At 42.7% G+C, this 15682-nt stretch overlaps 1 protein-coding gene across 1 annotated transcript in view; it reads right to left on the bottom strand.

Annotated features, from left to right (window-relative positions):
- The window catches only part of LOC126355878 (low-density lipoprotein receptor-related protein 2), a 1254105-nt gene that overhangs the window by 155307 nt on the left and 1083116 nt on the right, over nt 1-15682 (bottom strand). The window contains exon 3 of the mRNA XM_050006377.1: nt 1706-1837. Coding sequence (XP_049862334.1) covers nt 1706-1837 — 132 coding nt within the window. The remainder of the gene's footprint in view (nt 1-1705; nt 1838-15682) is intronic.

The raw sequence follows: 15682 nt of genomic DNA on the forward strand, positions 1-15682 counted from the left end.
AAAGGGATGCAGGGGGTCCGCAATTGTCAAGAGCCGCTTGTTTCAGTGTATACCCTCCCCCCCCCCCCCCCCAAAAAAAAATTACAACTGTCGAGATTGCCGGCCGCGGTGGTCTCGTGGTTCTAGGCAAACAGTCCGGAACCGCGCGACTACTACGGTCGCAGGTTCGAATCCTGCTATCGGGCATGGATGTGTGTGATGTCCTTAGGTTAGTTAGGTTTAAATAGTTCTAAGTTCTAGGGGACTGATGACCTAAGATGTTAAGTCCCATAGCGCTCAGAGCCATTTGAACCATTTTTTTGAACAGTCGAGATTCTGGAACTCGAGTAAATAAAAAGAAAGCACCGAGGTTATGGGACTCCATTTCAAAATAAATTCATAAATGCGTCTGAATTATGGAACTCAAATAAAAATGTTCATCGTAGTTATCGGACTTGAATAAAAAATTCATTCTGTTATGTAACTTGAATAACAAAATGGTCAAGATTATGTACTGTTTGTCCACGATAACTTGACGATATCTCTAGTGCTGCCAAAAGCGGAGGAAATCGGCACTAGTTGAAAGAAATTCATCTGTCTCCGAGCACTGCCAACGTTTAGTTGCCCATAGCCGCGAAGTATAGCTGTATGTACTGAAAGGCTTGTTTCCACTAGCAAGTAACTTCTGTAAGCACTTGCTAAGGTATTTACATTACAACAAAAATGGTTCAAATGGCTCTGAGCACTATGGGACGTAACATCTGAGGTCATCAGTCCCCTAGAACTTAGAACTACTTAAACCTAACTAACATAAGGACATCACACACATCCATGCCCGAGGCAGAATTCGAACCTGTGCCGTAGCGGTCATGCGGTTCCGGACTGAAGCGCCTAGAACCGCTCGGCCATAGCGGCCGGATTTACATTACAACAAAAACTTTCTCAAGTTCTTCTTCAAGTTGCTGGGGCAAGTTATTTTCAGGAACTCGCTGCAAGTACTAGCTGCAGAAGGGCAATCGTGCTTAAAAACCAGAGCAGTCGCCACTGTTTCTGCATTATTGTTAATGAATAAAAGTCGCGACGAAACAAAAAATTAACAAAGAGGAAAAAACGGTGTTAGAGGAGTGCATTGTGATGTTATCAGAAAACGCTATTGACTAAACTAAAATCAGAGGATTTAAATTTAAATTAAAAACCTTCTGAGGAAGTCGTATGCAAATTTTCAGCATCTCTTGTCTATTGTATTACCATATATTCGTTGACACGAAGAGACTGCTTTTTAATTACTCCTGCCTTTTAATTACTCTTCGAATTTTCCAAGTAGGATTTATTACTTTTATTGGAAATGTAATGGATTTATGTTTACGGTGGTCAGTAAAACGTCGTCAAACGGTGATGATGATGATCTTGAATCAAAAAACACAGGTGCCAGTGACCTTGATTGATCATCATTTTGACAATTCTTTCAGCCATAGTCAATTACTCCTTCTAAATATTAATGCGGAAGCAAGTTGTATTGATTTCTGAAGTAAGTCCAATGAAAAAGAGTTCAACAAGGCTATGGAACTTGAAACGAAAAAGTAATTCGTCAGTGTTACGCCACTCGAATGAATGGAAACAATACACGGAAGTAATGGAACTCTAACAAAAAACATTTACCAAGGTTACGTAATGCGGATAAAAGGAAAAAGCCGCTAGGTTGGGGCGTGTGTAGAGGTGTACTCACTGCATTCGGCCTCGTCGGTGCCGTCGACGCAGTCGATGGTCATGTCGCAGCGCTGGTGCGGCGGGATGCAGTAAGTCTTGTTCCACACATACTGGCCGCAAGACAGCTGGCCCGGCTCGCAGTCCGGGGGCGCTGCAACACAAGCACAAGCACAAACTCACTGCGGGCTCGGCACGCTGGATCGGGGCGCGCTGCCCGTGGGAAAAGACGCCAAGTAGGATGTTGTTGTTGTTGCGGTCTTCAGTCGTGACACTGGTTTGATGCAGCTCTCCATGCTACTCTATCCTGTGCAAGCCTCTTCATCTCCCAGTACCTGCTGCAACCTACATCCTTCTGAATCTGCTTACTGTATTCATCTCTTGGTCTCCCTCTACGATTTTTACCCTCCACGCTGCCCTCCAATACCAAATTGGTGATCCCTTGATGCCTCAGAAGATGTCCTTCCAACAGATCCCTTCTTCTGGTCAAGTTGTGCCACAAACTTCTCTTCTCCCCAATCCTATTCAATACTTCCTCATTAGTTATGTAATCTACCCATCTAATCTTCAGCATTCTTCTGTAGCACCACATTTCGAAACCTTCTATTCTCTTCTTGTCCAAACTATTTATCGTCCATGTTTCACTTCCATACAAGGCTACACTCCATACAAATACTTTCAGAAACGACTTCCTTACACTTAAATCTATACTCGATGTTAACAAATTTCTCTTCTTCAGAAACGCTTTCCTTGCCATTGCCAGTCTACATTTTATATCCTCTCTACTTCGACCATCATCAGTTATTTTGCTCCCCAAATAGCAAAAGTCATTTACTACTTTAAGTGTCTCATTTCCTAATCTAATACCCTCAGCATCACCCGACTTAATCTGACTACATTCCATTATCCTTGCTTTGCTTTTGTTGATGTTCATCTTATACCCATCTTTCAAACACTGTCCATTCCGTTCAACTGCTCTTCCAAGTCCTTTGCTGTCTCTGACAGAATTACAATGTCATCGGCAAACCTCAGAGTTTTTATTTCTTCTCCATGAATTTTAATACCTACTCCGAATTTTTCTTTTGTTTCCTTTACTGCTTGTTCAACATACAGATTGAATAACATCGGGGAGAGGCTACAACCCTGTCTTACTCCCTTCCCGACCGATGCTTCCCTTTCATGTCCCTCGACTCTTATAAGTGCCATCCGGTTTCTGTACAGATTGTAAATAGCCTTTCGCTCCCTGTATTTTACCTGTGCCACCTATAGAATTTGAAAGAGAGTATTGCAGTCAACATTGTCAAAAGCTTTCTCCAAGTCTAAAAATGCTAGAAACATAGGTGTGCCTTTCCTTAATCTTTCTTCTAAGATAAGTCGTAGGGTCAGTATTGCCTCACGTGTTCCAGTGTTTCTATGGAATCCAAACTGATATTCCCCGTGGTCGGCTTCTACCAGTTTTTCCATTCGTCTGTAAAGAATTCGTGTTAGTATTTTGCAGCTGTGGCTTATTAAACTGATTATTTGGTAATTTTCACATCTGTCAACACCTGTTTTCTTTTGGATTGGAATTATTATATTCTTCTTGAAGTCTGAGGGTATTTCGCCTGTCTCATACATCTTGCTCACCAGATGGTAGAGTTTTGTCAGGACTGGCTCTCCCAAGGCCATCAGTAGTTCCAATGGAATGTTGTCTACTCCGGGGGCCTTGTTTCGACTCAGGTCTTTCAGTGCTCTGTCAAACTCTTCACGCAGTATCGTATCTCCCATTTCATCTTCATCTACATCCTCTTCCATTTCCATAATATTGTCCTCAAGTACATCGCCCTTGTATAGACCCTCTATATACTCCTTCCACCTTTCTGCTTTCCCTTCTTTGCTTAGAACTGGGTTCCATCTCAGCTCTTGATGTTCATACAAGTGGTTCTCTCCAAAGGTCTCTTTAATTTTCCTGTTGGCAGTATCTATCTTACCCCTAGTGAGATAAGCCTCTACATCCTTACATTTGTCATCTAGCCATCCCTGCTTAGCCATTTTGCACTTTCTGTCGATCTCATTTTTGAGACGTTTGTATTCCTTTTTGTCTGCTTCATTTACTGCATTTTTATATTTTCTCCTTTCATCAATTAAATTCAATAATTCTTCTGTTACCCAGAGATTTCTACTAGCCCTCGTCTTTTTACCTACTTGATCGTCTGCTGCCTTCACTACTTCATCCCTCAAAGCTACCCATTCTTCTTCTACTGTATTTCTTTCAGCCCTTCCTGTCAATTGTTCCCTTATGCTCTCCCTGAAACTCTGTTCAACCTCTGGTTTTTTTCAGTTTATCCAGGTCCCATCTCCTTAATTTCCGAAATTTTTGCAGTTTCTTCAGTTTTAATCTACAGGTCATAACCAATAGATTGTGGTCAGAGTCCACATCTGCCCCTGGATATGTCTTACAATTTAAAACCGGGTTTCTAAATCTCTGTCTTACCATTATATAATCTATCTGATACCTTTTAGTATCTCCAGGGTTCTTCCATGTATACAGCCTTCTTTCATGATTCTTAAACCAAGTGTTAGCTATGATTAAGTTGTGCTCTGTGTAAAATTCTACCAGGCGGCATCCTCCTTCATATCTTAGCCCCAATCCATATTCACCTACTATGTTTCCTTCTCTCCCTTTTCCTACACTTGAATTCCAGTCACCCATGACTATTAAATTTTCGTCGCCCTTCACTATCTGAATAATTTCTTTTATTTCATCATACATTTCTTCAATTTCTTCGTCATCTGCAGAGCTAGTTGGCATATAAAGTTGTACTACTGTAGTAGGTGTGGGCTTCGTATCTATCTTGGCCACAATAATGCGTTCACTATGCTGTTTGTAGTAGCTTACCCGCATTCCTATTTTCCTATTCATTATTAAACACTACGTGTAAACATTTAGATGGCAGACCTCTCCCTAGTCCTGAATCGGTAGACGTCGGTACACGTCGGGAGGCTTCGGTAAGCACGCAGTTTCTACTGCTGCCAACATTACGTAGCTGACGGTGTTGTACAAGGTAGCCATAGTCGTCTGCTTCGTTATTGTTTTGCGCTGCACTGTTCTGCGTGTTTTTATTGTGCAGTTGTGCTAAACATGATCAAAATGAGTGAAGAGGCAGTTGGTGGTCCATCTCGGGTGTCGCCAACAACCCTTACCGGTAGGCCTACAGTTACGAGGAAACCAGTATTACGTACAGTGTGTCAACTTGTAGATGGCAGATCTTTCCCTAGATTTTAATGTACATGGAAATTTCAGTTTCGTTTACGAACAACATTTAAAGCCTTTCGTGTGCTTTCGCATGACGCGCAATTTGTAGTGCCAACACTGAAACTGGTAGGCGTGCATTGTCCTCCCCCCCCCCCCCCCCCAACGGCACCTCTCCCCTCCCCCCCCCCCCTCGCCAGCCAATGCTTGCTTCCTCCTCTTCCCACACTCCCCTCACAACTTTTTAACACACTGTACGACAGTTTGACAAATTTGAGGGGAAGAATATCCTCCCAAGAAATAAATGAAACAGGAAGGAATAGGATGCTGCGGAAGACAGAGTGTGCCGGCCGAAGTGACCGAGCGGTTCTAGGCGCTACAGTCTGGAACAGCGCGACCGCTACGGTCGCAGGTTCGAATTCTGCCTCGGACATGGAAGTGTGTGACATCCTTAGGTTAGTTAGGTTTAAGTAGGGCTAAGTTCTAGGGGACTGATGACTTCAGAAGTTAAGTCCCATAGTGCTCAGAGCCATTTTAACCATTTGAAGACAAAGTGTAGCTGAAACTTGTCTTTTGAGACATTTGCATGTGAAGATGACGGATGGATTGTCGGAGGAGTAATTATCGAATCCGTAATTCAATTCGTAAAGTAAAAATGGTTCAAATGGCTCTGAACACTATGGGACTTAACATCTGAGGTCATTAGTCCACTAGAACTTAGAACTACTTAAACCTAACTAACCTAAGGACATCACACAGATCCATGCCCGAGGCAGGATTCGATGCTACGACCGTAGCGGTCGCGCGGTTCCAGACTGTAGCGCCTACAACCGCTCGGCCACTCCGGCCGGCGGTTCAAATGGCTCTGAGCACTATGGGACTTAACATCTATGGTCATGAGTTCCCTAGAACTTAGAACTACGTAAACCTAACTAACCGAAGGACATCGCACAATACCCAGTCATCACGAGGCAGAGAAAATCCCTGACCCCGCCGGGAATCGAACCCGGGCGCGGGAAGCGAGAACGCTACCGCACGACCACGAGCTGCGCACTTCACATCTGAGCAACAGTGAGTGGAAGGGAAGATGATTGGGGTGGTCGTCGACGATGTCATTTGAGGCGGAAAACAAGCTCGGATTGAGTAAAGAAATGGACTATGTCCTTTAAGAAGGACCATTCCTGCATTTTTATTGAGTAATTTATGGAAAACACGGAAAGTGTCAGTTTGGTTGGTTGAACCGTCGTCCTTTCGTATACGTTTTCACTGTCTTAACAGTCAGTGGGTTTTCGGATATTTGCACTCGGGACTGCCTGCAGAGAACGGTTCGCTGCATCCAGAAGCACCGCCTCCCATGCGAATAGAGGCCTTAGCAGATCTTTGTAGCTGCTATATACTGTCAAACGTGGGCACTGCTGTTAATTCCTCAGTGATTCCCCCTGAAATTAGACTGGACTATCTCGATGGTACTCAAAGCCTGATTGAGTCTATATGTACTGACTGTATTCAGCTGTGGTGCGGTGTATTGGGAAGAAAGATAAACTTTTAATTATGTCGAAAAAATCAAGTTACTTATACCACTTTTATACATGGAAATCCGAAGCCACTTACACTAATTTCTCTTGTCGATCCTAGTTTATTAAATTTTCAATCACTGTTTTAACTGTACCGTTCAAGGTTTTTGATTTGAGGAACTCTTTGATTTCTTGTATAGACGTTCTGCCGTTTTTATTAGATATTATAAGATTAAAGTTCTAGGAGGTATAATATAATAAAATAATGGTATAAATGATAATAAAATGTTGAAATGTGTGGCTTTTTAAAATGTATTGAATTAATGAGATTAATTTTTCGGCATGAATGACAAGCACAATAATTCCGCGCCCGGGTTCCCGGGTTCGATTCCCGGCGGGGTCAGGGATTTTCTCTGCCTCGTGATGACTGGGTGTTGTGTGAAGTCCTTAGGCTAGTAAGGGTTAAGTAGTTCTAAGTTCTAGGGGACTGATGACCATAGATGTTAGGTCCCATAGTGCTCAGAGCCCACAATCACAATAAGCTGAGCTATAAGTTCGTATTAGTTCATTTTATTTTGCAGAAGGGAAGTAGTTTCTTTCTCCGCTGTAGATTTGTGCTTACTCTTCCTTAAATGTCCTGACCGTGTTCCCATTGAGCTTATCGGATCTTCGTAATTTTCCAAGTACACAGATGGGCTTCAGTTCTTGTAATTATCGTACTATTTGAAATAACAACTCACACGACCTTGCTGTTAATAAAACAATACTGTAAACGGTGCACATATGAAATACATACTCCTAACTTATTCACAGCGACCCCAAAATGGCGGTCTACAATTACTCGCTTAAAAATGGCGTGCTTCTCCCTCGTTCACTAGCTGAGCGCGAACCTCCCTTCGTCCTACTGGTAAAAGAAAAACTCCTCTGTTTTTTAACAACTGAAAATCAAAAATACCTGACGGTAAGCATAGGGTTTATGACGGGCTACCGCTTCATCTTTTCTCTTTTCCTTTAAAGAAGACGAAAACATAAAAGAAATGCAAAAGATTGATCACAGAGGCCTTCGTCTCTTTATAGCACGGGGAATTTACATTGTTTTGACTGAAAATGTTAAACCATTTGTCTGCTGTGGACAAGTTAACTCGTCATGCTCCGCCACTACCCAGGTGCTGTGAATGTGTTTAAAAGCGGCCTCTGTGTTTTCCTTAAGTGCTGCTGACGTGTTTGTGTGTCATGTTCCACCGATGCTCCAAGTGCTGGGGACGAGTTACTTTTAAATCTCGGTGAATAAAAAAGGTTCGAACACGTAGCACATAGCATATGTGCCTCAAAAAAAAAAAAGATTCGGTATCTTGAACCATTTACGAAACATGACGATTGTTATGGCCACATGATTCCCAATGCACGGGGAAGGAATTGGACACGCCGCGTGTGGCGTCTGCTGGATATAAAATCCAATAACTCGAGGACGAAATGAGATAACGTTGTGCTCTCAATTTTAAATAAGATGTCGATATGCTATCTAAATTTCGTACACAGCGATGCATGAGCTAAAATCAACCGTACGCAAACTTTAGGCAATGTATGTTTACTTCTGCAAACTCTTTAAAATTTCGTGCAATGCTTTACCTAATTTGATGCAGAACAGTAGCTATGACGAATAACAAAAAAGAAATTAAGACCTTTATCGATCGAAAGTATCAGACTGTAAGTCGTGCACACATCAAATTTTTTCACTGAATATTTTTCTTCAAATCGGATGATAAGTATTTCTCAGTACAGGGTGACACAGAAAAATGGTAACATTTCCATAATCGAACAAAAGTAGAAGTGATGAAGGACACAAATTGCATTCATGGTAACTGAAACCTTACAGCGTTGCCATTTACGAAAAATTGATAGCATTTATCATTTTTTTTTTAAATTACATCCTTTAGATGGTTCCTCCAGTACGAAAACATTCGTGAAATCTGCTGTTGAGATTCCTCACTGGCCGCTACAACATCTCAGCTGGGATACTGTGAATTGCATCCCAAATTCTGTGTTTTACATCATCCAGGGTTCTGGGCGAGTAGTGTAGACTTTCTCTAGAGGCAGCTCCACAAGGAAAAATCACACACGGATAAATCTGGCGATCCAGGGGGCCAGGGTATGCAACCGAATCGTGAGATCACACGGCTGCTAAATAATTGACTGCCGAGCAGAAAGTGATGTCGCTCCGACCTGTTGAAACCGGGCTTCTTGAACGTTTCGAAAGTTGTTCAATGCAGGTGTAACGAAAGTTCGTCACATCTCCACGCAGCGATCGGCATTGACAGTTATTGTGTTTCCCTGTTCATTTGCGAAAAAATACGGTCCGATAATCCCATGTGATGAAACACCCCACCATACTGTCACTTTACCAGCGTGTAAAGGGCGCTCATGAACGTCATTAGAGTTTGTGTTTGCCCAGTGGCGGTAGTTCTGTTTATTCACATAACCTGTGAGATGAAAATGTGCCTCATCTGACACCCACAACTTGTTCAGAAATTCATCGTCATTGTTTATTTTCGTATCAAAAATGGCTACATACTAGAACTCAGGTAGACACAGAAAGAAACAAAGCCAAACAGATAATTGCAGCATCCAAGAAGAAATCTTGGGAAGACTTTGGAAACAGGTTAGAGACTATGGGTCAAGCTGCTGGAAAACCATTCCGGAGTGTAATTGGCAGTCTTCGAAAGGGAGGTAAGAAGGAAATGACAAGTATTTTGGATAGGGCAGGAAAACTGCTGGTGAATCCTGTGGATGCCTTGGGCAGATGGAGGGAATATTTTGAAGAGTTGCTCAATGTAGGTGAAAATACGATCAGCAATGTTTCAGATTTCGAGGTAGAATGGGATAGGAATGATGATGGAAATAGGATCACATTTGAGGAAGTGGAGAAAATGGTCAATAGATTGCAGTGCAATAAAGCAGTTGGGGTGGATGAAATTAAGTCGGAACTCATCAAATACAGTGGAACGTCAGGTCTTAAATGGCTACACAGGATAATTGAAATGGCCTGGGAGTCGGGACAGGTTCCATCAGACTGGACAAAAGCAGTAATCACACCAATCTTTAAACATGGAAACAGAAAAGATTGTAACTATAGTGGTATCTCTAATCAGCGTTGTGGGTAAAATCTTCTCAGGTATTGTTGAAAGGAAAGTGCGAGTATTAGTTGAGGACCAATTGGATGAAAATCAGTGTGGGTTTAGGCCTCTTAGAGGTTGTCAGGACCACATCTTTAGCTTACGGCAAATAATGGAGAAGTGTTATGAGTGGAACAGGGAATTGTATCTATGCTTTATAGATCAAGAAAAGGCATATGACCGGGTTCCTAGGAAGAAGTTATTGTCTGTTCTAAGAGATTATGGAATAGGAGGCAAACTTTTGCAAGCAATTAAAGGTCTTTACATGGATAGTCAGGCAGCAGTTAGAGTTGACGGTAAATTGAGTTCATCGTTCAGAGTAGTTTCAGGGGTAAGACAAGGCTGCAACCTGTCTCCACTGTTGTTCATATTATTTATGGATCATATGTTGAAAACAATAGACTGACTGGGTGAGATCAAGATATGTGAACACAAAAGTTGTGACGGCAGATTCGCTTGAAAGTTTGCAAAGTAATATTTCAGTGATAGATCAGAAATGTAAGGACTATGGTACGAAGATTAGCATCTCCAAAACGAAAGTAATGTCAGTGGGAAAGAAATATAAACGGGTTGAGTGCCAAATAGGAGGAACAAAGTTAGAACAGTTGGACGGTTTCAAGTACTTAGGATGCATATTCTCACAGGATGGCAACATAGTGAAAGAACTAGAAGCGAGGTGTAGCAAAGCTAATGCAGTGAGCGCTCAGCTACGATCTACTGTCTTCTGCAAGAAGGAAGATAGCACCAAGACTAAGTTATCTGTGCACCGTTCAATCTTTCGACCAACTTTGTTGTATGGGAGCGAAAGCTGGGTGGATTCAGGTTACCTTATCAACAAGGCGACGGATATGAAGGTAGCTAGGATGATTGCAGGTACTAATAGATGGCAACAATGGCAGGAGGGTGCCCACAATGAGGAAATCAAAGAAAAACTGCGAATGAACTCTATAGATGTAGCAGTCACGATGAACAGGCTTAGATGGTGGGGTCATGTTACACGCATGGGAGAAGCAAGGTTACCCAAGAGACTCATGGGTTCAGCAGTAGAGGGTAGGAGGAGTCGGGGCAGACCAAGGAGAAGGTACCTGGAATCGGTTGAGAATGATTTTGAAGTAATAGGTTTAACATCAGAAGACGCACCAATGTTAGCACTGAATAGGGGATCATGGAGGAATTTTATAAGGGGGCTAAGCTCCAGACTGAACGCTGAAAGGCATAATCAGTCTTAAATGATGATGATTATGATGTTTATTTTCGTTGTCATTTGTTGACAGAAACCTAATCGTAACCGATAACCGTTGTCCTTCAATTGTTGCACCAACTAGCGTACGAATTGAACACTGTGAGCTCCGTAAGACAGACCCGCGTACAGTACCAATGTTCGCTGGAGAACGCACATTTCCTGGTCGTTTTGTTGGTTTCTTCTTGAGGGCAGATCCAGTCCGTTCAAAGTTATTAAACCAACATCTTGCCGCGTGTTTCGACGAAACGGCACCATGACGTCCTAAATCATAAAAACGTCGAAACTCCTTCTGCGCCGCTACGAAACTATCATTGTTTTTATAAAATATTTTTATGCCTAACGCACGCCGTTGCCCGTTCCACTGATCCATGATTACCGAAATGGCGGACTGTTTACACCGTAACTGCCACGAATCCGCAGTGCTGCCACCTGCACATTGCTGCCATTACTCATTTCAAACATTTCCGTTATTCTGCGTCAGCCTGTATTAGGCAAGCAGTACGGTGACAACAAAGCTGCACTGGGCACGGAATGAGAAAACACGTTTGTAGCAATTTAACGCTTAATCTTGCTGACACATTTAAGGTTTTAGTTGCTTCGGGTTAAAATGCTGTCGGTCACAGCTGTACGTAATAGGTCTGTGAAGGTACAGAGCTACGGGTCAGATCGCGCATAATGCGTCGTCTGCAAAATTCATGTGTGGCCGTGTGGGAGCTGTGTCCGCCCCCGCAAAATCAGAGCGTCGCGGCTGGCGCCGAATGGTGATATGAATTTATTAGCGGCCGGGCACGTTACAGTTTAGTGCGGTCGACCGCCGCCCGCGGCGCTGTTGCAGCTGCTCGCCGCTTATGGCGTCCAACACCAACTGACACACCGCCTCATGCACGTGCCCGGCCCGTATTGCCGTATACGCAACTTGGTTGCTTAGTTAGTTATAGGTATCATGTAATAATATTCATGACAAACGTTATGATATGGAACGTGTTAACTGAAAGAAAATGGCGCATATACTTCTCAGAGAATATATTTTGTTATTTGGTTAAGGCTTTCGATAAGTTATAATATTATAGTGAGTAGACACCATACTTAATCTCCACACAGAAGCCAATGTGTATGAATTTCATGTAGGCCCCATAGCAACTAGTGGTCAGATTTAGAAGCTATCAGAGACATACCTCTGGGTTCCATTTCGTGTCCTCTGTTATGACATACATAAATGAGCCGTGCTTGCACTGTTAGAAAAACGAAAACTCATTAGATTATCATAAAATTTGGACAAAATTCAGCGCACAAATTTCAGTATTTCTCTCTATAATGACAGTCAACACGGCTAGTGGACTAGGAGAACCAAAAAGCGTTAAGTTTTGGATCTGCAGATTACAACTTTCATCTGCAACTCCAAACGCTACTGAAGTGAATTAAACATTTTATTTTTGTGGGTAGTTTGTTAAAGAGGTATTTAGCTCTTGGTTCCACTCCTTTTTGTATCAAAGCTTCACTAGAGAGCGCTGCAGGTCATTCTAACCTCTAGTATTTCACTCTTCCTTGAGCCAAAACTTTGCTTCTAATTCTGTGTGTCTCTTTTCTTGACAACTAATGTCATCAGCGAAATAATGTACTCTTGGGTGGCGGTTAATATTCTCAATGGCTCAGACTGATGCCTGCATGGTGTGCTTCGTACATCACACATTATTCTAATTACTTCCTTCTGTGTAACAAGTGTTTCTTTGCCCAAATAGGAAATCATGTCAAAATATGATACAAAATGATATTAACGACTGAAAGTACGTCCCAAAAACTGACGATCAATAATACGCTGAAAGTAGCAGGGTCTCAAAGTTTTAGCAGATCTACAATATTCCAGTGCATATTGCATCAGTATGCGCTTTCAGTAACTTAGAAACTCCTACATTGGCAATGACAATTCCATGTTGGTAAAAATATAAATTGTCTTCAATCCACATTGCTGTGCGTTACTAGGAAGAGTCTTATTGGAGACGATATGCCCTTGTCTTCCTCTTACACATTCCACAGACGCGACTCTAATCACCTCATTGTTTCCACTCTTATTTCCCATTCTGGTATGCTGCCACACCTACACCAAAAATCACACCAACACTAAACCTCCACACTCGCCATCGTCTCCCTACGCAGTTTTAACAGACTCCCTCCTGCAGACAACGATATCCGCCGCAATGGCGTTTACCCACGTCATCAGACCCAACCCACACCCTACCCTCCACTGTATCAGGGTCCCTTTTACCCCTCTGAGCCTCGTCATTCGTAATCACGCCCGTCCGAAACATCACGTTTCCCTACCACCCACCTGTGGTACCAACCCGCCTGTTCCATTGATACGCCACACCTTCCACCACTAGAACCACCTACCAGAAACCTTCCCCCTTTCCCCATCGGTGCAAGTCCTTCTGTTATGGTGCACTTAAGTTTTATTAGGTTTTCTCTTAAAAGTTGAGTTTTTTGCCTTCTTCTTGAACAGTTAAACAGAGAACCGACTCGTGGCGATAACATATTAGACCTTCTGGTGACAAACAGCCCCGAACTATTTGAAACAGTTAATGCAGAACAGGGAATCAGCGATCATAAAGCGGTCACTGCATCGATGATTTCAGCCGTAAACAGAAATATTAAAAAAGGTAGGAAGATTTTTCTATTTAGCAAAAGTGACAAAAAGCAGATTACAGAGTACCTGACGGCTCAACACAAAAGTTTTGTCTCAAGTACAGATAGCGTTGAGGATCAGTGGACAAAGTTCAAAAACATCGTACAATATGCGTTAGATGAGTATGTGCCAAGCAGGATCGGAAGAGATGGAAAAGAGCCACCGTGGTACAACAACCGAGTTAGAAAACTGCTGCGGAATAAAAGGGAACTTCACAGCAAACATAAACATAGCCAAAGCCTTGCAGACAAACAAAAATTACGCGAAGCGAAATGTAGTGTGAGGAGGGCTATGCGAGAGGCGTTCAATGAATTCGAAAGTAAAATTCTATGTACTGACTTGGCAGAAAATCCTAAGAAATTTTGGTCTTATGTCAAAGCGGTAGGTGGATCAAAACAAAATGTGCAGACACTCTGTGACCAAAATGGTACTGAAACAAGAGGATGACAGACTCAAGGCCGAAATACTACATGTCTTTTTCCCAAGCTGTTTCACTGAGGAAGACTGCACTGTAGTTCCTTCTCTACATTGTCGCACAGATGAAAAAATGGTAGATATCGAAATAGACGACGGAGGGATAGAGAAAGAATTAAAATCGCTCAAAAGAGGAAAGGCCACTGGACCTGATGGGATACCAGTTCGATTTTACACAGAGTACGCGAAGGAACTTGGCCCCCTTCTTGCAGCGGTGTACCGTAGATCCCTAGAAGAGAGTAGCGTTCCAAAGGATTGGAAAAGGGCACAGGTCATCCCCGTTTTCAAGAAGGGACGTCGAACAGATGTGCAGAACTATAGACCTATATCTCTAACGTCGATCAGTTGTAGAATTTTGGAACACGTATTACGGTTCGAGTATAATGACTTTTCTGGAGACTAGAAATCTGCTCTGTAGGAATCAGCATGGGTTTCGAAAAAGACGGTCGTGTGAAACCCAGCTCGCGCTATTCGTTCACGAGACTCAGAGGGCCATAGACACGGGTTAACAGGTAGATGCCGTGTTTCTTGACTTCCGCAAGGCGTTTGATACGGTTCCCCACAGTCGTTTAATGAACAAAATAAGAGCATATGGACTATCAGCCCAACTGTGTGATTGGATTGAAGAGTTCCTATATAACAGAACGCAGCATGTCATTCTCAATGGAGAGAAGTCTTCCGAAGTAAGAGTGATTTCAGGTGAGGTGCAGGGGAGTGTTGTAGGACTGTTACTATTCACAATATACATAAATGACCTGGTGGATGACATCGGAAGTTCACTGAGGCTTTTTGCGGATGATGATGTGGTATATCGAGAGGTTGTAACAATGGAAAATTGTACTGAAATGCAGGAGGATCTGCAACGAATTGACGCATGGTGCAGGGAATGGCAATTGAATCTCAATGTAGACAAGTGTAAAGTGCTGCGAATACATAGAAAGATAGATCCCTTATCATTTAGCTACAAAATAGCAGGTCAGCAACTGGGAGCAGTTAATTCCATAAATTATCTGGGAGTACGCATTAGGAGTGATTTAAAATGGATTGATAATATAAAGTTGATCGTCGGTAAAACAGATGCCAGACTGAGATTCACTGGAAGAATCCTAAGGAAATGCAATCCGAAAACAGAGGAAGTAGGTTACAGTACTCTTGTTCGCCCACTGCTTGAATACTGCTCAGCAGTGTGGGATCGGTACCAGATAGGGTTAATAGAAGAGATAGAGAAGATCCAACGGAGAGCAGCGTGCTTAGTTTTAGGATCATTTAGTAATGGCGAAAGCGTTACGGAGATGATAGATAAACTACAGTGGAAGACTCTGCAGGAGAGACGCTCAGTAGCTCGGTACGAGCTTTTGTTGTTGAAGTTTCGAGAACATACCTTCACCGAGAGTATATTGCTCCCTCCTACGTATATCTCGCGAAGATACCATGAAAATAAAATCAGAGAGATTAGAGCCCACACAGAGGTATACCGACAATCCTTCTTTCCACGAACAATACGAGACTGGAATAGAAGGGAGAGCCGATAGAGGTACTAAGGTACAGAATTATTGTTCACGCGACCGCGAAGAAACGTCTAAGTGACGCGCCTTCAGTCAGAGAACGAGCTTGTTTCCATCAAGTTTTATATCCTCATGTACAGAGCGACAACGTCTGGAGTACTTGGGACTGTCAGCACGG

The sequence above is a fragment of the Schistocerca gregaria genome, chromosome 3 (assembly GCF_023897955.1).
Source record: "Schistocerca gregaria isolate iqSchGreg1 chromosome 3, iqSchGreg1.2, whole genome shotgun sequence".
NCBI lineage: Eukaryota > Metazoa > Arthropoda > Insecta > Orthoptera > Acrididae > Schistocerca > Schistocerca gregaria.